General features: G+C 40.8%; 1 protein-coding gene across 1 annotated transcript; it reads left to right on the top strand.

The window, feature by feature from the left end:
• Positions 1-2,863: 2,863 nt before the first annotated feature.
• Positions 2,864-17,375, top strand: LOC147316768 (glutathione hydrolase 5 proenzyme-like). The gene is made up of 11 exons (XM_086313331.1): positions 2,864-2,964; positions 3,039-3,146; positions 9,039-9,216; positions 9,305-9,465; positions 9,694-9,840; positions 9,974-10,104; positions 10,982-11,157; positions 11,324-11,415; positions 14,584-14,690; positions 14,862-14,972; positions 15,059-17,375. Exons 1-11 carry the CDS (start codon positions 2,904-2,906, stop codon positions 15,194-15,196), a joined length of 1,410 nt encoding a protein of 469 aa, XP_086169457.1. The 5' UTR covers positions 2,864-2,903; the 3' UTR covers positions 15,197-17,375.
• The last annotated feature ends 3,878 nt before the right edge of the window (positions 17,376-21,253 follow it).

Consider the following 21,253-nt stretch of genomic DNA (forward strand, 5'->3'; position numbering starts at 1 on the left):
CTAGACATTTTAAATGAGAATAAGAAAGAAAAGTATGTTTTTGTGCCCCCTTTTCCCTGTTCATGCCCTATCAGCCCCCCTGGCTACACTTTGCTAGATCCGCCCCTGCACAGTTACCAGCCGTCAGCTACGTAGAAAAAGATCCTGGTGTAGAAAGTAATATTAAATACATTCTAACAACAGCTTATCAAGCTTAAACGTGCTGCTGTTGTTCAGCCGCTGGTTTCCTCTTTCTGGAGCGAAGTGGGCCAAAAACAAACAAGAGAGACGGACTCCGACAGAAAAGCCGATCAGCTGATCATTAATCAGTTTCATGATTGAAGTAGCAGCAAGGAGAGGCACTCGCTCCATATATCGGTTGTTAAGCTTAACGTGGGAATGCTTTACAAACATTCAGAGATGAACTTACACACTTGCTTTACTTCTCTCTGAGATAACTTCATCCCAGATGAAATGCTGGTTTGGTAGCGAGGCTACAAATACACTCAGCCGCTCTATCACGTGAGCATCTCCAATATCCGATTCAGTATTTTACGTCAGTATTGGACCGATACCGTATCGGTCCGAACTTTTCTTGTCCATCTTCCATTGGTTTTAATTTTGCACTCCAGTATGAACACAAATCCCCCAACCCAAGGATCACCACAACATAACCTAACAGACCTACACCTTAGTTCACAGATTCACTTTGTCTAGGGTTCATTTCTGAGATTTCACACAACCCAGGATTCAAATCATGAACACATAATGGGCTTGGATTTACAACATTATGAATGAAATGTGCTCTATTTGGAAGCAGCCGGCCCCCTCCCCTTTCGATGGGTGTGTGTGAGACTTTAAATCATCAAACTGTAAATTTTAAATTGTTATTGATCCCTTTACCCCTGGTCCTAAAGTGTATATTTATTTTCTTACTCTTCTTATATATATTGTTTGTTTACTTGCACTGCTGTAACAGGAGCCTCGTTGTCTCGTCTCTCTATATACTGGACTGTAGCGGAGATGACAATAAAGTTTACTTTGACTTCAGCAGCTTTGACTTTGACTTTGACTCGGTGCGCCTGAATTTCGGAAAAACATGCAAATTATAAATCTGTATTATAATGTTTGGTGTTTTCGTGTTTGTTGGTTTGTTTTTATTTAGTTTTATTTTGGTTGGTTATTAGATGCTGCTCCAGCCAGCCAGACACTTCCCCGCCGCCCCGCCCTCTCCTCTCTGCGCCGCAAGCAGCAGGCTCACCTCGCAAACGAAGGGCGTCCTTATTCCCAGGAAATGGGCGATAGAAAACCGATCGGTGCCTGTGCCATTCCCAATATGCGCTGGCTGATGTCGGGGCAGCATGAGTACGACCATTCTTTTTTTATTTTTTTTGCCGATGCCCGTGATGCCGCCCCGGGCAACCGCCCGTATCAAAAACCGCTACTGGCTACCGGACCCCTCTCTGTGTGGAGTGGCCAGAGAGAGAGAAGCAGCGTCAAACGACGTAGCAGATACCTCTGCTTACCAATGAACACGTCTGCGCCACGCTGCGCCTATCAGTGCCCACACAGCGGAAATATGTGCGCAACACGTAGCTGTGCTGTCTGGGGAATCATCAACAAGCGGTAAACTTTCAGAGGAAGTGAACTACTGACGGTTACGCAGAGAAGAAAACAGCGATGTCTGAGTCAGACGAGGAGCGTGGTACTTTCCGCACCAGCAAGAACACTGAGGGGGCAAATACGACTCCTAATAGCCTAATAGTTGAAGTGAAACTACCTTCCTTCTGTTGTTGCCCCGAAATATGCACCCCAAACCGTCTCGTCATCTGTTTGTTTTTTTTAGGGGGGGTTTTAGGTTGTGCAATAGTTGGTAGTATTTGGTTAGGGGTATGTGAAAGTAAAGGTCAGGTTGCCCCGTCGGACGACGAGGACCCTAATTGCCGTTTCTCAAAAGCTGCAGTGGCCGCAGACTCCGAGAATTGTTCGGAGATTGGAAAGTGAGTAACATTTGAAACTTCTGATACATTTTTTTTTCACATTACACATACGATTATGCACTGATCCAAATGCAAACGCTAAAAAATCTCCAAGAACTGCGAACATATGGGCTCAAATTGTGGTCATAAATATTTTGTACTTGTAAATCAGGATTTGTATGTGTAAAAAGAATTTGTGTGTGCCTTAGTGATGTGTCAGTTGTGAACGAAATGGCTCTTAGAGCCGGGTCTTTGACGTGAACGACGCAAGCCGGCTCCTTATCGCGAGCCTCCCAGTCCTACTGCCAGTTTCTGGAAGACACCTTCTTCAAGCAGTGGTACAGGAAGAAGTCTGCATCCTTCAAGAAAAACATGATTTTCATGCAGGACAATGCTCCATCACACGAGTCCAAGTACTCCACAGCGTGGCTGGCAAGAAAGGGTATAAAAGAAGAAAAACTAATGACATAATGACATGGCCACCTTTTTCTTTCTCTCACCCTCTCTCCCTCTTGCACTTTTTTTTTGCTTCATTCCGCATTTGAGCTTTGCGCTGGGATGAGGGGGGAGGGGCGGTAGTTACACTGGCAGTAGCACAGGAACAGAGCAGGAGGGAGAGAGAGAGAAAGAGAGCCAGGGACAACAACGTCAGATTAGAAAGGTATAGTAATCATCCACAACTATTTTCAGTTGCGGATGATAAAGGATTCAGAAAGTTTATTCATGCAGGTCCATATGACAGAGAGTATGCATGTTCTTTTTGTTCTGTCATGACAATTTAATTGTGGGACATTACAATTTTGATGAAGATTAAAATTAAATTAATTGTGCACACATGATAACAATAACACTAAAGTGATAACGATGAACTCTTTCAGGGACATTCTTCAGAAAAATGGCTCTGCAGTAGATGCTGCCATTGCTGCGCTGCTGTGCACCTCCATCATGAACCCACAGTGCATGGGGATTGGAGGCGGGGTCATATTCACTGTGATGGACAGCTCCGGTAACAAGACACCCTCGCTACTCTTTGCTCAGCTCTGCTGTGGATTAATGTAGTAATATGTCATCTTTTCAAAGGTAAAGTGAAAATCATCACCTCCAGAGAGACTGTCCCCAGCAACGTGACCTCTGACCTGCTTAAGTCGTGTCCTAACACCACAGAGTGGACCGTGGAGTGGCCGCACGGTGGGCTGTTTATCTGGCATAATGCTAATATTTATAAGGTTTTAGTCTAATCTGCTCTTGGACTCACCTTTATGACACAGCTAATTTATTCTGTACAGGTCACTGCTAATGCACACTGTGAGTCATTCCTCATTCAGCTTTCCTCAAAAAAGCAAAACTGGGATACTATAAAAAGAAAAGAAAAAAGATAAAGCAAACCACTACAGAGGGTTTGGCTGTCAGCAGATATTAAAGACAATGAGTCGGTGTCGTATATGACACTATCAGAATAATCTAGCATAAACACCATGAAATACATGCTCCTTAGTTTCAGAAACAACCAGAGAGATTGAAGTAGTCAGGTTTTTCTCCAAACTGGTCTTAACAGGTCTTTCTCCAAATGATACACAAGATGTAACACAAAGGTTTTAAAGGTGTAGTCAGTTATCTGTAGAGATATATTTTAAATTCTGCACCTTAATCTGCAAGTCAAACTCAAGATATGAAGGATCATACCTTTGTTTTATCACCTGAGAGGGTTCTTGTCATCAAAGAAGCGGAGGAAAGAGACAGCATGATTGGTGTCTTGTTAAAATGTCATCCTCCTCCTCACCTCTAACCTCATCTACTGAATTAAAGTCAAGACTCTAATACACTAAAGAGTGCACAACTATTCTTATTTAATTATTGAAAATAATAATTATTGGAAAAAAATAATAATAATAAAGTCAGCAACAAAAACCTAAATGATCTTATACCTCTTCAAAGAAATATATAACAAGACCAGAGAAATTCAAATACTGGGTCAAAAAACCCACATTTTTGTTTGCCAAAGGATAGCTGCTCCACAGTCCTGGGTCCTTTTTGTCATATATGTCATTTCATGATGCACTCGATGTGTTTTTTCTTGGTCAAAGGTTTGAACTGCAGGCAGGCCATTTTAACACCCAGGTACTTCTTCTGTGAAGCCATGCTATTGTAATAGATGCAGCATGCGGTTTAGCGTGGTCTTGCTGAAATAGATGTCAACTCGATGGCAGCACAAGTTGCCTGTGTACACCTTTCAGCACTGGTGCATTGCCAGATGTGCAAGCAGCCAATTCTATAGGCAGTAAAATAATTACATACCTTCAGAGGTTTTGAATTGAGTGTTGATAACAAGCTGCAAAAACAGCAGCACTTAACAACGTTAAAGCCCTTTACTCTTTAGCCCAGAATGCAGGATCCACATTTTCTTAAAAAAAAAATTGATTTGTCTGACATTAGAACAGTTCTCCACTTTGCCTCAGTCCTTGTTGAATGAGCTTTGGCCCATTCAACATGTTTATGTTTAAAATGCAACACCGCCACCTAGGGGAATTTCCAATATTAAAATGCCTTTATTAAATGCATTTGTTAAAAGACAAAAAAGGATTAATAAGCAATTGCAGCCCAGAGAATAATGAAAGGTGACTGTGGTACAGCCAACTCTAATAGACTCTAATCGAGTCTGCAGAGAATGTCCACACATAAGGTCTTCATACAGTATTAGTCCTTTATTTTATCCAGGTAAAAAATCTCATTGAGATTAAAAATTTCATTTCCAAGAGAGCCATGGCATCATGGCAACAAAAGTCAAAATAGACGTACCACATAAGTATATAACATTTAAAAAAATACAATATCCCGTACAAACATGTGAGAAATATACAATAACAGATCTAATTAAGAGCGACATTAAATACAATGACACTGAGTAAAAGAGTTATTCTCTCGTTCCTTTAAGACAGACTTAAACTCCCCCAAGGTAACCAATTCTGATCATTTCAGTTCCTCCTGCAGATTATTCCAGGAAGCAGGGGCAGCGTAATTAAAAGCCTTTTTCTCCAATTCTGTTCTGATTTTTGGGCCAATCAATTGTATGATATTGTGCGAATGAAGGCTGTATTGGTTGTGGTTTTTACACATATAAACACATAAATAAGATGGAACCAGCCCAAGGAGAGGTTTATAGATAAACATCAACCAATGGGAGAGTCTACAAATATGGAAAGATGGACATTTAGCAGCAGCATACAAAGAACAATGATGTACACAATTTCCATAACCAGTAATAAAAAGTAAAGCACAATGGTACACAGTATCCAACCTCTTTAGGTAGTGAGCAGATGCATTAAAAAATAAAAAGCAGGTCACCAAAATCCATTAAAGGTAAAGAAGTTGCATGAATCAAGTGTTTTCTCATTTGGAGGGAGAAACAGGATTGATTTCTAAAAAAGAAACTTAGTTTTAGTTTTAACTTCGACACAAGCCTTTGAATTTGAGTTTTAAATGACAAATTCTGATTTATAATGATCCCTAGATACTTGTAAGATGTGACCATTTCAATTTCAGTTCCTTGAATTGTTGTAATCTTAGGAGATGTAGCTAACAACTCTTTGCCATTTGAGGATAACACGAACTTGTATTTCTATCGATTTAACACCAACTTAAGTTGGGTTAAATGGGACTGAAAAACATCAAAGGCAGACTGCAGAAATTGCAGGGTTGGTGAAGGAGATGAACAATAGATAATTGTATCATCTGCATAAAGATGAAATGCAGCATTTGACAAATTATCACAAAGGTTGTTTATGTAAAGAGAAAAGAACAATGGCTCTAATATGGAGCCCTGTGGAACTTCTTTGGATACTTGGATACTGGGAGAAAAGAGGAAGTTTGCAGTCCATTGAATCAATGATGTCATTAACCACTTAAATAGCAGCAGTTAGTGTGCTGTGTTGTTTTCTGAATCCTGACTGATGTTGGAAAGAACTGAATTTTTGTCAAAAAAGTCTTTCAGTTGTTCACTAATGAACAGCTAAACTCTGAATCTAGAACTTTTGCTAGAACACACAATTTCGATATGGGCCTGTAGTTATTAACATCTGAAGGATCACCTCTTTTCAGCAAAGGGAGAACACAGGCAGATTTCTGTATTACAGGGATCTCACTTTCGAGAGGCTAAGATTAAAAATGTAAGTTAGTGGTTCTGCTATAAAATCTGCAGCCAACTTAAGACAATAAGGATCAAGTTGATCTGGTCCTGCAGATTTATTTAGATCCAACAGATTTAAAGCCCTGTGGACCTCAAAAACATTTAGTGGAGAAAAACTGAAGGGTTGGACCAAAGATTCAGTTTGAGTGGTTGCAGAGAGAGCCTCCTGTTGATTAAGCTGTTTTAAATCTGGATATAAAGATTCAAATAGAGATCCTGAAGAATGAAAAAGCTCATTAAAGCAGTTTAGAATATCACATTTCTCCATTAAGGTGCAGGAGTCTTTTACGACAAAGGCTGGCATCTCATTTGTAGTTATGTCTCCATAAGAAGATTTTATTATTTTCCAGAATTTCTTAGGATCGTTCAGATGTTTAGTAGTTTTTGAAAGATAGAATTCTGATTTGGCCTTTTAAATTAAGGAAGTTGAACGGTTTCTGAGCTGTCTAAAAATCAGCCAGTCCGCTTCAGATTTGGTTTTTCTGGCATCCCTTTTTTTGAGTAGACTGGAGAGCTGATGTCATGGTCTGGCTGGCAGACCGTGGGGATGTGGGGAAAGGAGGACCCAAAACGCAGACTCTGCGATGCAAACAGTGCTCTTTATTTACAGTGAAAAGCTGTAAACACAATAACTCCCCGTTGCTCCCTTGAACCCCGTGTGCATGCTTCCCTCCGACGTCTGTGTTCGTGCTCCCTGCTGTTGTGTTTCCGCACACCCCGTGCGTGCTGCCTTTCTGGACCACTCTTCCTCCTGCAGGGAAACCATAGAAGCAGCCGTCAACACTAACCCTCGGCAGGTATATACGAACAGCACTGACATATACTGACACACACTAACTTGGTACGATAACTCAATGATCCCACGCCAGTGGGAGCTCCAACATTCTCCTAAGTAGCTCCCCCGACGAGCCCTGGGCCCTATTTCAGGAAGCCGGTTTAGTGCAAACTCTGAGTAAGTATACCCTGAGTTAACGAAAACTCTGGGTTTTCGGTTTCACAAAGCGAGTTTAGATTAATTAACCCTAACCCTAAGACAACCAGTCCCAGTTGAAATCTCCAGCCAGCACAATTTCATTAAAATCTAAAGTAGATCGTTTTTCACTAAGTGAAACTAAAGCCTCACTACTAGCTGAGGGGGGTCTATAACAGCCCACAATGGTAATAAAATAGCCCTTCAAAAGTTAGAGCTTGAGGGCAAGAAGTTCAAACTGTTTACAAACAGATACTGATGATTGGACAGTAACATGGAATTTGTTTTTTACGTAAATTGCAACACCGCCACCCTTTCTGGTGCGGTCGCAACGGAAAAGATTATAGCGCGTTATTGCAATGTCTTTGTCAGTAACCGATTTTGTAAGCCACTTTGCTGATAATGTAAGAATATCAGTATATAACTCTTTCATCCAAATTTTGATGAAATCAAGTTTGGGAAGAAGACTTCTGACATTTAAATGAGTGATACCAAGACCCGTTCAAGCTTTAAAATCACAAGGAGTACTCAAGCATTTGCAATCTGGACCAGGATTAGGTTGTATTTCCAGATAAAAGAAGCAGAAGAACAAAAACATTTTCTTTTCACAGATTTTTTTTGTAGTTTAACAGACTGATTTCTCTTACAGCTCAATCTCTTTGGGTGGTGAGAGAATTGGGAAATAAACCAGTGATATGGAATAAATAAATCAGTTAAATCAGATGGAATGAGATCTCTGCTGATGATCACATTTGAGAAGCTTCTAAAAGATGTAAAATCCCACCTTGTTCCCTTTGAGAGGAGTAAGAAGTATGATTTCCCTTGTTCTGCAGACTGTTCCTGCACCTCATGTAGACAAAAAGCTGTCAATAAAATCAATAAAGGAAAAAAGGCTACTGAGGATAACATGCTGACTAACAGGGAAAAAAAAGGTAGACCCAGTCGACCTGTGGTAGAGCCTGGTTGTGGCCAGATATAGATATAATCGTCGCATTAAACAGCTTCTAAGAGCAAGATCAGTTACTGAATGGGCTGTTCAACAATAGACAGCTTGCCAGAATGCTGTCCCATCTTTCCCATTTTCTGGTCTTCAATTAATGTAAATTCCTCCCCAAGACCAATCTTAACTCTCCTCACAAGTCCATCTTTATCAGTCATTGTTTCTAATTTGGCTAATCTCCACTCGTTCCCTGGCAGATTATCTGTCTGTGGAGGTGAAGCTGGAAATGTTGTGAGATGCTAAAGTGGGGCCAGAGACACAGGCTGCTGTGGATGCACATGTCCCTGTCCCATATGTTCCTGTCAGCAGAGTACAAATGACCTTCATGCATTACTCCCTGATTGTCTATAGTGTGTTGACTTTGAAGGGAAGCTGTGGATCCATATGTAGAATCAGCATAGTCTCTGTTAAGAAGCGTCTTTTGACAGCATTTGAGTATGGGATGGACAGCAATAAGAACTGGGAGTAGTTGGAGCAGTTCACTTGTGGCAGACATTAAAAAATAAAGAAATTAGACATTAGAATATGTGTGAGAAAGATGAATCAAGGAAAGAAAGGGGGCTACAGACACTATTTATTTATGGGGCCCAGAGTTCTGTGCTACACTCCTGCACACAGGCTGCATAAACAGTAAGAAAAGTAAATATAAGATATGCTAAATGCTTCTTTGAGCCAGAAATAGTGTAAATATAGTGAAATAAACTTAAAATAACTGTAAGATGCAAAATGTTATCTCTAACATAATCAGTTACAAACACACACATTTCCCTCTGAAATGGAGCAGAATAGAATAGAGTATTTACAAAGCACCAAATTATAACAGACATCATCTCAGATTTAAAGGTCAGGACCTTACAGTTTACTCAAAACACGAGCAAATGTATGTGGGACTTTCCAGCACTGACTATCCATTATCTATCTAACCAGGTAGCAAATGGATTGGGGTTCCTGGGGAAATTCGAGGTTATGAAGCGGCACACCGGCTTTATGGGAAGTTGCCGTGGGCCGACCTCTTTCAGCCGACCATCAAATTAGCCAGAGAAGGATTCCCTATTCCTTACTACCAAGGTCAACACATCCCACGCATTAATAATACGTCAATACGGTATGAAATACACCCACAATGTGATTTCAAAAATACAAAGAGCAAACAATGAATGTTTCAGCTTTATTTCACTGTCTTTGTCTTTTAGGGAGTTATATTTAGATAAAAATGGGAACCTGCTTAAGACCGGTGATACTGTGAAATTTGAGAAACTGGCTGACACTTTGGAGATGATCGCAAACGAGGGACCAGATGTGTTTTACAACGGAACAATAGCAAAGAATTTAATCAGTGACATTCAGGATGCAGGTATTATCAGACGGGTTTCATCCTGCTCTCTTTCTGACCGTTTTCTATGTCTGCCAGGCACAATGATCTAATTACAAATTACAAAAATCTATTGGTTTTGGAAAACTGTAACATGATCCCTCACAGGCTACACTGTGATCTGTCTCGATCCATTCAAAGTCTTGATTATGAAATGCATTGTGTTCATTTTTGCTCAGCAGAATCATTTGTTTCACTGTTCTTGCTCAGGAGGAAAACTTACACGGGAGGACTTGGAATTGTATGAAGCTAAAGTGACTGATGCGTGGAATATTTCTTTGGGAGAGTATAAACTGTACTTCCCTCCGCCCCCTGCAGGAGGAGCCATCCTCAGCCTCATCCTCAACATCATGAAAGGTTCCTGATTGTTGCTTCTAGCATGTAGAGTTTGATTCATATAGGAAAATGATCCTTATCAATCTTTACAAATGTGATACACTAAGAATTGATGTTTTCAATCCAAAAAATAATTTTGTTTTTATATTTTTAGGATACAAAATGAATTCAGAACCTAAGACGACTGATGAAAAGATTTTGTTTTATCACCGTTATATTGAAGCTTTAAAATTTGCCAATGAATTAAAGACAAATATCAGCGATCCAAACTTCAGCTCAGATGAAGTAAGTATCTGAAAATCCTACAGATTTGCACCTGCTTTGTTGCATAAAGAATGATTCTATTTAAGTGACTAAACAATTAAAAGTAACAATACCACATCACAAAACACAAAACAAACCGCCCCTTGCCTGCAGCTCATCCACAAACTACACCCCACCACAGTCAGTTTATGCACACTGATAATGAGTTGAGGTTTTTTTGTAATATCTCTGAGTTTTGCACAGTTGGACTTTAGGTTAATTTGTTGGGTTGAGATTGTGACTATGTGTTAACAAAGTGCTTTTACAGAAGTGTTCACCTTTGTTAATGATCAATCAGGGGCATTTGATTATCAGTACCTGGCTGCTACTTACAATTAAAGTTCTTATAGAAGCACTAAGGGTGTAGAAAACCAGTAGAGTGCTGTAAGAATTTCTTTGAGTCTCAGCATTTTCATTTCAGCATCATTCTGAGCAGTGATGTAGCTTTTAAAACATATACATATAAATACAAGTTTTAAAAGCACATAAACCTAAATTGGCTTAATATTTGTCTTTAATTTAGTATGTATATATTATTGTTATTATTATCTTAGTATTTAAATATAAGTATAATTTTGTGTAATGTGATGTTTTCAGATACTCTGTAGTTCACACAGATGACTGAATTTCAGAGACTCTATCTTTGGCAGTCATATGTTGAGCTTGATCACTAACCAATATTATAACCTCTAGTATTCATTCATTCATTCATCTTACATCAGTGATGGATCAATGATCAAAATTCTGTTAACATTTGGCTCCAATTTTATAAATTTCTTGACAGCAATGTATTTTCTGTAATGTGCATATTTATTTAGTTTTATTAATTCATTTTATTAATTCTCTGTATTTCACACAGATGGCAAAGAAACTGACACAGGATAGCTTTGCAGACAGCAAACGAAGCTTGATCAGCAGCGACAAGACTCGTGATCCTGGCATCAACTTGTATCTGGACAGCATCGGCACCACACATGTATCTGTGCTGGCTGAAGATGGATCTGCTGTGTCTGTCACCAGCAGCATCAACGATGAGTCAGTACCTGCATCATTCTGTTTCACTGCTAGAAACCAGCTATCAGATATTTTTCTTTCTTGAAACTGAAGATTTAAGAGATTATGGAGGAACTTATTTTTAGACTATTTCTATACTACAAAGAGTGTCTTGGCTTTGTAGTTAATTTAGTTTTTTTGTTTACAGATTCGGCTCCGGGGTCCTCTCTCCAAGCACTGGAATCATTCTCAACAACCAGCTGTCTGACTTCTGTGGTAGAGCTGATAGCTTCTCTCCTGGTAAGAGATCAGTAGGATGCTTTTTACATTTATTATTTATGAAATACAAGTAATCAGACGAGGAAGGTGGATTATTTCAAAACTAATACCACAAAGAGTTTAATTTTTTTCCTGAAATTATTTTCCTGACAGGACATATTTCTTTAAGTAATTTGTAATAATGGCAAAATAGTGCCATTGAGGAAATGAGAGGAGAAAATGGCATTTCATAATTCATTGTGATGCATCATATTTTGTTGATCATGGAAAAACTAAACTTGTTGATCATTTCCACGATGTTTTGCCAAACTGAAACACATCATGTGAATTTGGACTAAAATTGCATTTTCTGTTTAATACCATAGCCTGCTAAAATGTTTGAATGTTCAAGAACAGGCACAGTTTTACTACTGCTGTAGTAAAATCTGTTTCCATGTCAACGTGTTGTTGTGTGAAGTTTTTCCTTCACACTGTCACCAAGTACTTGCTCATAAGGGGCTCTTCTTATTGTTGGGGGTTTCTCTCTACTGAAGTGGGTTAACCTTATGATATAAATGTACCATTGTGATTTGACGGTATATGGATATTTATATTCATTTAAAATTATATAGAGGACAGCACACTGGCACGGTGTTGCCTTATAGCATAGGTGTCAAACTCTGGCCCGCGGGCCAAATTTGGCCCGGAGCCTAATTACATTTGGCCCGCAAAGCCATACCAAATTACTATTAGAGCTGGCCTACTGGTATTATACAGCTAATATATATATTGTTTAGTATTAAGCTTTGCTTGTTCCATATTCAGTTTTTCAGCAAAACGTGTTTGAGTCCATAAGAAAAGATTCATTCTTATATCTGGAGGAATAAATATATTTCAATAAATATTAATGTTAGCCCGCGACTTTGTTCCAGTTTTGAATTTTGGCCCACTGTGTATTTGAGTTTGACACCCCTGCCTTATAGCAAGAAGGCCCAGAGTTTGATCCCACTTGTGTGGAGCTTGCATGTTCTCCCCATGTTTGTGTGAGTTCTCTCTGGGTACTGCAGCATCCTCCCACAGTCCAAAGACATGCAGTTAGTAGGGTTAGGCTAATTGGTGAATCTAAATTGCCCATAGGTGTGAATGCGAGTGTCTCTCTGTGTTAGCGCTGCATCCGGCTAGCGACCTGACCTCGGTTTACCCTGCCTCTCGCCCTACGGTAGCTAGGATTGGCTCCACCACCCCTGCAACCCTGAGAAGGATAAGCTGAAGATAATCGATGGATGAATCTATATATAGATCTATAATATTGATTCAAGTGTGTTCAAGGTTCTGTATAATTCAGTTTGGACATAGCATCATTCAAACATTAATCTAACACACTGACAGAGTCTCAGTAATAGCTGCACTTTGAAAGACATTTCACTTTAGTTTGATACAGATTCAGTAGAGATAACTCACTTGTTGTGTGTGCACTTTCATCATTTGTTGATAAGCATGGGCGGATGCAATTCTAAACTTGTTTGTAGAGCACAGGTGTCGAACTCCAGGCTTTGAGGGCCAGTGTCCTGCAGATTTTACATGTGTCCTTGATCAAACACAGATAAATTACCTCCTCAGCGGCTGTATCCCAATTCAGGGTCTGCAGCCTTAAAGTACGCAGCCTTAACGGTCCACAAGGGCCGCGTAATCAAAGACCGCTGAGGCCGGAAGTGCGAGGCTTGTGAAATGGGACGGTCTAGCCTCCGTCGCGCTGCCCAGGTTGCCTAGCAACCATGATACTAACAGCTGGAAACGTTTCATACAGCTTTGTTTGACAGGAATGAAGGAGAAACCTTTTTGTTCATTTGTTTGTTTGTTTCTACATGAGCTTTGATCATTCTCTGTAAGATTAAGCTCAGCTATTGAACGGCGTATATTTTAAAGTAAAGGCTTTAAAACCAAGTTAGCACAAACGTCACTAATGTCACATAACTTTGCCGACATGTGGCCAACAGTAATGTTTAATGTTCTTCGTTATTAAACATTTGCACATAAATAAGTGACATAATATTCAGTACTTACTTAAAGTTTACTCTTCGGGCGCCCCTCATCCGCCGTTTTTTTTTTTTTTTTGGCAAAATTATCGACACCCACCGCCATGCTATGCATTATGGGATATGTTGGGCCACGAAGTCTACACTGCCACATCCTTAAAATTCAGGGAAATGAAGGACGCATTTGAGGGCAGCATTTCGAGCAGCCTTTGAATTGGGACAGCCTTCGTCGCGTCGCTGTGACGTAATCTGTTGGGTCTAAACTCAGACCCTGCTGTATCCAGGACTTATTCCCGTGAAAGAAAAACAAGGCAACAGCGATCAATCGATTTACTTGCAAGGGAGGCCTCGTCGGTATCTCAGAAACGCACTTCGAATCTCCTTACGAGTGACCCCGATGATGGCCTCCTCTCGCTGCCTTTTATTGAAAACGTTCACACAATAAACAATAGTTTACAAACACCTCCCCTCATAACCCCCCTTGGTTACAAAGACAAGGCACTGTATGTGTGTGTTCTCCTGCTGACCAAAAAGGGTCATAAAAGCATAAAAGCAGGAGCAACATCCTTGGTCATAAAGAGGGTAGTCTCCCCCACACCCAATTCATGGTTCACCCTAGATAACAAAGTGAAGCCATACAAAGGGGAGGAAGTTTACCAACATCAAACAGACCTTCACAAGGATGTGCCTGTGATAAAACACTACAGCCCCCACCCAGAACCTCGAGAATCTGGGGAGGGGGGACAGAAGAATTTCTTTCATCACAGAGTTAAAACAATGTAGAGATGGTAAGCATAAAAATGACAAACATTTAACAATTCACTTTAACATAATCGGCCTTGAAATGCGTACTTTAAGGCTGCAGACCCTGAATTGGGATACAGCCAACATGTCTTGGAGTTCTCCAGAAGCCTGGTAATGAACTAATCATTTGATTCAGGTGTGTTCACCCAGAGTCTTATCTAAAACCTGCAGGACACCGGCCCTTGAGGCCTGGAGTTTGACACCCCTGTTGTAGAGTATAAAAAATTCAGGTATGAAAATACTGCATGAAAATACAGTAACTGATTCGTGTATGAAACATTTGTGTAAATGATTTATGCACAGATATGTGTGTACAGACTGATTTCTGTTTTCTAGTTTTGTCATTCAAGGTCTTTGTTGTATTTCTCAGGGGAGCGGCCTCCCTCCAATATGGCCCCTTCTGTGCTGAAGTCTCCGTCGAAGACGCTGGTGATTGGAGGGTCTGGTTCTGAAACGATTCCACCGGCTGTGGCCTCGGTATGTATGCATGGTAAACACACAAAAGTGCCATTACATATTAAATAAAATAAATTGATGTGGACTGATGCTGGTCTTTGCTGTTAAAGCTTGCATCATAGCAACAAGATTCTTCACCCTAATTTATCCTGTAATCATCACTTTCTCATCTCATTTTTTTTTCTCTCCAAGGCGCTCATGAACCACCTTTGGTTTGGAAAGAGCCTTAAGGAGGCAATTATTACGCCTGTTGTTCTTGTAGACTCTAAAAGTGAAGTAAAACCTGAACCCAAGCTTGAAAAGGTAATTTATTCAATGTATTTAAATGATAAATTAATAAGTTCTACTTCTCTTGTTCCATCTGAGTCTCTCTCCTCTTTGCCCTGCAGGATGTAGTTGATGGTCTTGAAGCTCTGGGACATAAAATAGCAAAATTCTACAACACAGTTAACGCTGTGGAAAAGGCGGGCAGCTGTATCTCTGCATGGTCTGATGAAAGGAAAAAAGGCAAAGCAGCTGGTTACTGAGACCAAGAGTCAGTGATGTCAGTTATACAGCATGGTCTTAAGGTTATGGACACTGCTGTAGCTACAACATTGGTAAATCTATATTCGTCTGTTAACTGATAGATCATTCATGCTTTGCTCATGTGTCTAAAAAGTTTGTAATATTGAAAACATAATGCAACGATCAGATCAGTTAAATCCCAAATTTCATGCAAAAATGTGCAGAGATAGCACTGTAAAAACTAGAAATGTAATTTTTTTAAAACGTAGGGATTGCTGTTGATATCCGCCTCAATTTTTTTACAATCAATATGACCTTCTAAATATTTGTTTATTTTGGGTTTTGATACATATAGAATTGACTAAACAAGGAAACAGCTTTCAGGTCAAAATGTGAAGCCCATGCCTGTTTCTTTGACCTGCATTCTTTCTAAAAAGCAGGCCAGCAGGTTGAGACTGACTGCAGAAATCTTTGGTTATAGTAAACAATTCATATTTTCAAGTCTCATCAAATTCATGTTTACTTTGTAGATTTTAGCCCACTGGATAGTCCAGAAGGGAGATAAAGTAGGGTACACTTTAGGGCAGCCCTAAGTTATCTATCAATTGATTTGTAGTTTAACCCCCCAGCCCCCACCCAATGTTTTTTATTATTATGTTTTTATATTTAGTTTTCATATTAAGATTTTGAGCTTCATTAATCCTGCTATGTTTTTGCTCTTATAAAGTGTGGGTAATTCTGCTGATGTGCTCAGGGTAAAAGTTAATCTGACAAGCAGTTTGTGAGGCAGGTTTTCTTTTTACCTCAGTATCTGTCTGAGCTCCTGTCTGTTTATGATTAATAAAGTATTCTGATTCTGATTGTTTCAGGATGACCTGCCATTATTCAATGACACATCTGCTTACCTGCATCTTTTGCTCGTTTCTCCTCCTCTTCTTTTCTCTTTTTTCTAAACTGAGGACCTGATGGCTTTGAACTTTTCTTGTCCATCTTCCATTGGTTTTAATTTTGCACTCCAATATGAACACCCTTCCCCCAACCCAAGGATCACCACAACATGATCTAACACACCTGCACCTTAGTTCACAGATTCACTTTGTCTAGGGTGCATTTCTGAGATTTCACACAACCCAGGATTCAAATCATGAACACATAATGGGCTTGGATTTACAACATTATAAATGAAATGTGCTCTATTTGGAAGCAGCCGGCCCCTCCCCTTTCGACGGCTTGTGTGTGAGACTTTAAATCATCAAACTATAAATTTTAAACTGTTATTGATCCCTTTACCCCTGGTCCTAAAGTGTACATTTGTTTTCTTACTCTTCTTATATATATTGTTTGTTTACTTGCACTGCTGTAACTGGAGCCTTGTCGTCTCGTCTCTCTATATACTGGACTGTATGTAGCGGAGATGACAATAAAGTTTACTTTGACTTCAGCAGCGAGCAGGCGCAAATTATAAATCTGTATCATGATGTCTGGTGTGTTTGTGTTTGTTGGTTTGTTTTTATTTTGTTTTACTTTGCGAGATGGTTATTAGATGCTGCTCCAGCCGGTCAGAAAATCCCCCGCCGCCCCGCCCTCTCCTCTCTGCGCCGCAAGCAGCAGGCGCACCTCGCAAACGGAGGGCGCCCTTACTCCCAGCAAATGGGCGATAGAAAACCGATCGGTGCCTGTGCCATTCCCAATATGCGCTGGCTGACGTCGGGGCAGCATGAGTACGAGAATTTTTATTTTTTTTTGCCGATGCCCGTGATGCCGCCCCCCACCACGATGCCGCCCCGGGCAACTGCCCGTGTCGCTCCTTATCTAAAACCGCTACTGATTGTAACTGACTGTAAAAAGTCAGCACAACGAAAATAAACAACATCTAAACTTGGATTATATCTGACCCAGATAGACTGCAGTTCATAACTTCTTACCTGAAGTTCAGTTCACCGCCTTGGGTCTCTCCTCCTCCTGTATATCCTGAGTTATTTTTACACATCGACCAGCATCTGGCCAATCCACCACCTTTCATTGTTTATACCGTTACAAAAATAAAAATAAAAAATCATCGGCCCATAAAAATTAAATATCACATCGGCCCACCGGGCAAATAAATGCCCGCTGGCCAGTCCAGCTATGGTCGTGCCATTATTTAACCCTTCGCGTGCCAGCTGTGGCACGTGTGCCCAGGGTTGCCAACCCCTGTAGTAGAGCAATCTCAAGATGATGGGCCGAGGAGGATCACTTTGTTTGGGACGTTGGCGATTCACTCTATGTGCTCGATCGATAAGTAGCTTCTCCTCGAGAGATAGCGCCTCTGCCAAAAGTTGCGAAACAAACTCCCTCTGTTCCCTCTGGTATTCCCACGATTCTTACATTATTCCTCCTGGAGCGTGCCTCAAGATCTTCACATTTCTCATCTAACTTCTTTAACTCTGTAGACAAACGCTCCACAGTGGCCTCGAGAGTGCCAATGGTGTCAGAATGGTTTGAGGCACAGGCCTGCAGTTCAGTTAAAGTGTTATCATGCCTGGCCACATCGCTTTTTATGTCCGAAATTGAGGCCTGGATGCTCTGGTTCAAGGATGATATCTCGCCTCTTATGGTGGTAGAAATCTCTAATCTGCGAGTGTCCCGTGTAGCGCACAATTCAGACTTGATGGAATTTATCTCTGAACGTAAGCTAGTTATAGCGGTTAGTAGCGCTTTATTCGACGGCTTGCATTCATCCTTTTCCAGTGCAGGCGGGGGGGCGCACCAGACCAGAGTCTGAAGAGGCTTCGAGGCCTACATCGCTCGCGTCGTTCTTCTTAAGTTTGGGCTTCACCATTGTCGAGAGGCTCCATGAAATATATCCACAGTAATCAATGGAAATGTGCTATATAAATAAATTTGACCTTGAACTTTTTAGTTGTTTTATGTGTTTTACTGATAGGAATAGATAACCTGGACTTAAACTGGATATGTTTTGTTTTGAAACTGTCAGCTTTGTGTACAATAAATTCTTTTCTTCAGTTTTTAATGTCTGCCTTGTTTTTATTGTTGGATTGCATCCAAATTTCCCTTATGGAAATCACAAGTCGGAAACTTTATGAAGCTGCAGAAGCTTATAGAAAAGAATGCCTTTCAAAACACACAGGTCACATGATCACAACTAAATCCAACCCTTTGGTGCACTTCACCCCAGTTTTAACTGATGAAACAGTTTTTCAGATAATTGTCTACATAGAATCACTGTCTGATGGATTAAAAACCTTACATCCTCTGTGGGTTTGCTGTGTAGGACGACATGTTGATAGCAGGTTGAAAAGCAAAAGATGCACAACATGGTCTACAGGTACTCCCAAATGGAAGGACCTGCTATCCATGTATGGATGGGGGCTCATCTCTGTTTATGCACCAAAGAAACCTCAAGAATTGTTTGTCTTTGGAGAGTAGGCACACCTGGTGAAACATGCCCCTACATCACTGATGCTGTGCTCCTTGAAGCGCACTCCAACCGGGGAAGGACTCAAGACAGGCAATAGAGTCTTGTTCAAATTAAGTTCCTTGTAATGAAAGGAGCAGTTCAAGACCATTCTATTTTTGCCATTGCGCTGGACCATGTGATGAAGTATTTACCATCTCCCTTTGCTCTTGGGAGGTAACATCCGGTTGCAGTTTGGCTACAACACCACAGCTTACCAGTTTTTCAATTTCTGCATTGTTTGCAGCACCCATTGCTTAGATGTTTCTCTATACTCTTATAGTTTGGCAATATTGCCTCTTGGGTTGCTTGGAAAAATGGCATATCCTTTCTCCTCAACAAGGGTTTGGCATACCGGTACAGTATCTAAAGGGCTTTCTGATCCTCCTTGGACATTGTTACCTCCTTTTCACTTTTTTATGGTAGAATGTCAACTTGCCACTGTTTTTCAACACGCCTCTGAAGCTCAACAGATAGGGGGCTGCAGGAGGCACAGTTGCAGCTCTAGCTGTGACTCAAGAGTCTTTGCTGTGTCTTGCAGTGTCCAACCCTTGCAGCTGTCCCCCCTAGTGATTCAAAGTGCACAGGTTCTGCAGGGTTTATAAGGTGCAGCTGCGAAACTTGGCTAAGGTTTGTAGGCGTAAATACTCGAGAAGTCTGTAGATTGCTTGAGGAAAGTAGCTGGATATGAATGTTGAGCTAAATCAAAACGCTAAGTAGTGAAGGCATGAAATATTTGCTAGTTCTCATGGAAAGGTCCTCAGGAGTGCCTGTTAATCCTAGCTGCTAAGCTGAAGATGAACGTAGCATGGTGCAGTCAGAGCCATCATGCAAGACAGCATAAGTGTCCAGTGTCATGTCTCCATGTTTCAGTAGGACTTTGATCACTTTAAGCAGAACACAGGAGAGGTCTGAAGGTTTGTCTAGTTGGAGGACTTCGGTGGCAGAGCTCACCAGGAAAGTACCTTCCTTCACACTCTTGATGTTGACCTCATGTAGGATCCCGAGATGTTTGACTTGATGTATGGTGCACACTTTCTTCAGGTTGCACTGTACTGCTAGATGTGATCTTTCACATCACCAGCAATGTTGGTTTGTCTTAACCCAGTCTATGATTTGAACCTTATCAAAGGATTTGAATGTTAGTCCTCTGTATTGCAGTATGGACAGTAGGCTTTCAGTGGGCCTTTCTTGCTCTGAGCAGACGATTTGCAGTTCAGTAGCTCAATAGACTGCTTTGCCAGCAGATTCTCTGTGCCATGGAGTATAGTGGCTGTGCGTGTTACTGGCTTTGACTCTTTCAGGTGCTGATTTCTGGATGGTCCTCTCTCTGTCCTTTTGCTATAAACTTACCAAGTATCTAAATGTTTCCATGTTTTCAGCTTCAACCAGTCACATGTGTCTCCAAAACTCAAACCTCATTTCAGCTGGCAGCTTACGAAGGAGTCATGACACGTGAGAACCGCAAATCAGTTTCACTTAACCATCCAGACCAAGGGTCTTCAGTATACCAACAAGAGCACAAATCTGCAGCACAAAATTCGCAAAAGTCCCCACATCCCCACGACGGATATCTGGTGCATCCATGACACTTGCAATCTTTCTGTGAGTTTAACTGGTGGGGCTGGAATAGAAGGAGTTTTACATTCTCTTTTGTGCAGTTATGTATGATGGCTGGTATGCAAGGGAGGAATGAGGTTTATACTTGTTTTGTTTTGTTCTTTTGTTTGTTTTGTTTTACTCTTTTGCTTCGAGCTCTATCTACATGAGCTGCATGCTAAATGATCTTTTGTTAAAAGGCTTGGCATAATAAGCATGTGCTTCAGCCAGTACCTTTTTGATTAGCCTCATCTCGTGCATTCTTTTTTTTTTTTTTTTTTTTTTTTTTTTGAAGTGACATCAGAAACAGCAGCATGTGACATCACGTGATGGCGGAGCTTCAGTTCATCCTTTGTCATCCTTTTTTTTTTTTTTTTTTTTTTTAATAGGACAGGGGGAAAGAATGAAAGAAAGAGGGGGAGAGGAAGAAAGAAAACCAAAGGGGAGAAGAGACGGTGAGAAGGGGGGGAAGAGAGAAAAAAAAAAACAAAAAACAAAAAAACTCCTGGGTCACCTGTATGGAGAGAAAGAAAAACAAAAAAAACAGGGGAGACAGCAAACAACAAAGAGCAACATAATAATAAAAAAAATAAAAAAAAGCACCATCACAATAAACTAGCTAGTCATAGATATCAATAGTTACTAAATAATAAACGATATTGTGCAGCACGCAAGATAGACAGCGCACAGTGTGCTTTGAGGCAGCAACCAAGAAAGCTGTAGTCCGCATCTGTGAATACCCATGTGTACACCTGTGTGCATACCTGTGTGGATCAGCATGCTTGCATTCCAAAGGTTTCTCCATGTAATGATCTGCTAGAGAGTGTGGGGAGCCACAGCCCTGTCCTCTATGGTATCAAGCAGGTATGGAGGAGATCAAAACTCCAGACATCCAGAGGCCCCCAGAACACAAGAGACCAAGGAAGACCCACAGAGGGGCAGCCGCGCCACTGTCCCAGTAAGAGCTAAGGAGAGTCCCAGATGAGGGCTCATTCAGCAGCCGCGGAGCAGAAGCCAGGGG

Source organism: Aulonocara sp. 'chitande type north' Nkhata Bay, linkage group LG12, assembly GCF_057382095.1.
Source record: "Aulonocara sp. 'chitande type north' Nkhata Bay isolate Kocher_YH1m ecotype deep benthic linkage group LG12, A_spYH_male_GT1.1, whole genome shotgun sequence".
NCBI lineage: Eukaryota > Metazoa > Chordata > Actinopteri > Cichliformes > Cichlidae > Aulonocara > Aulonocara sp. 'chitande type north' Nkhata Bay.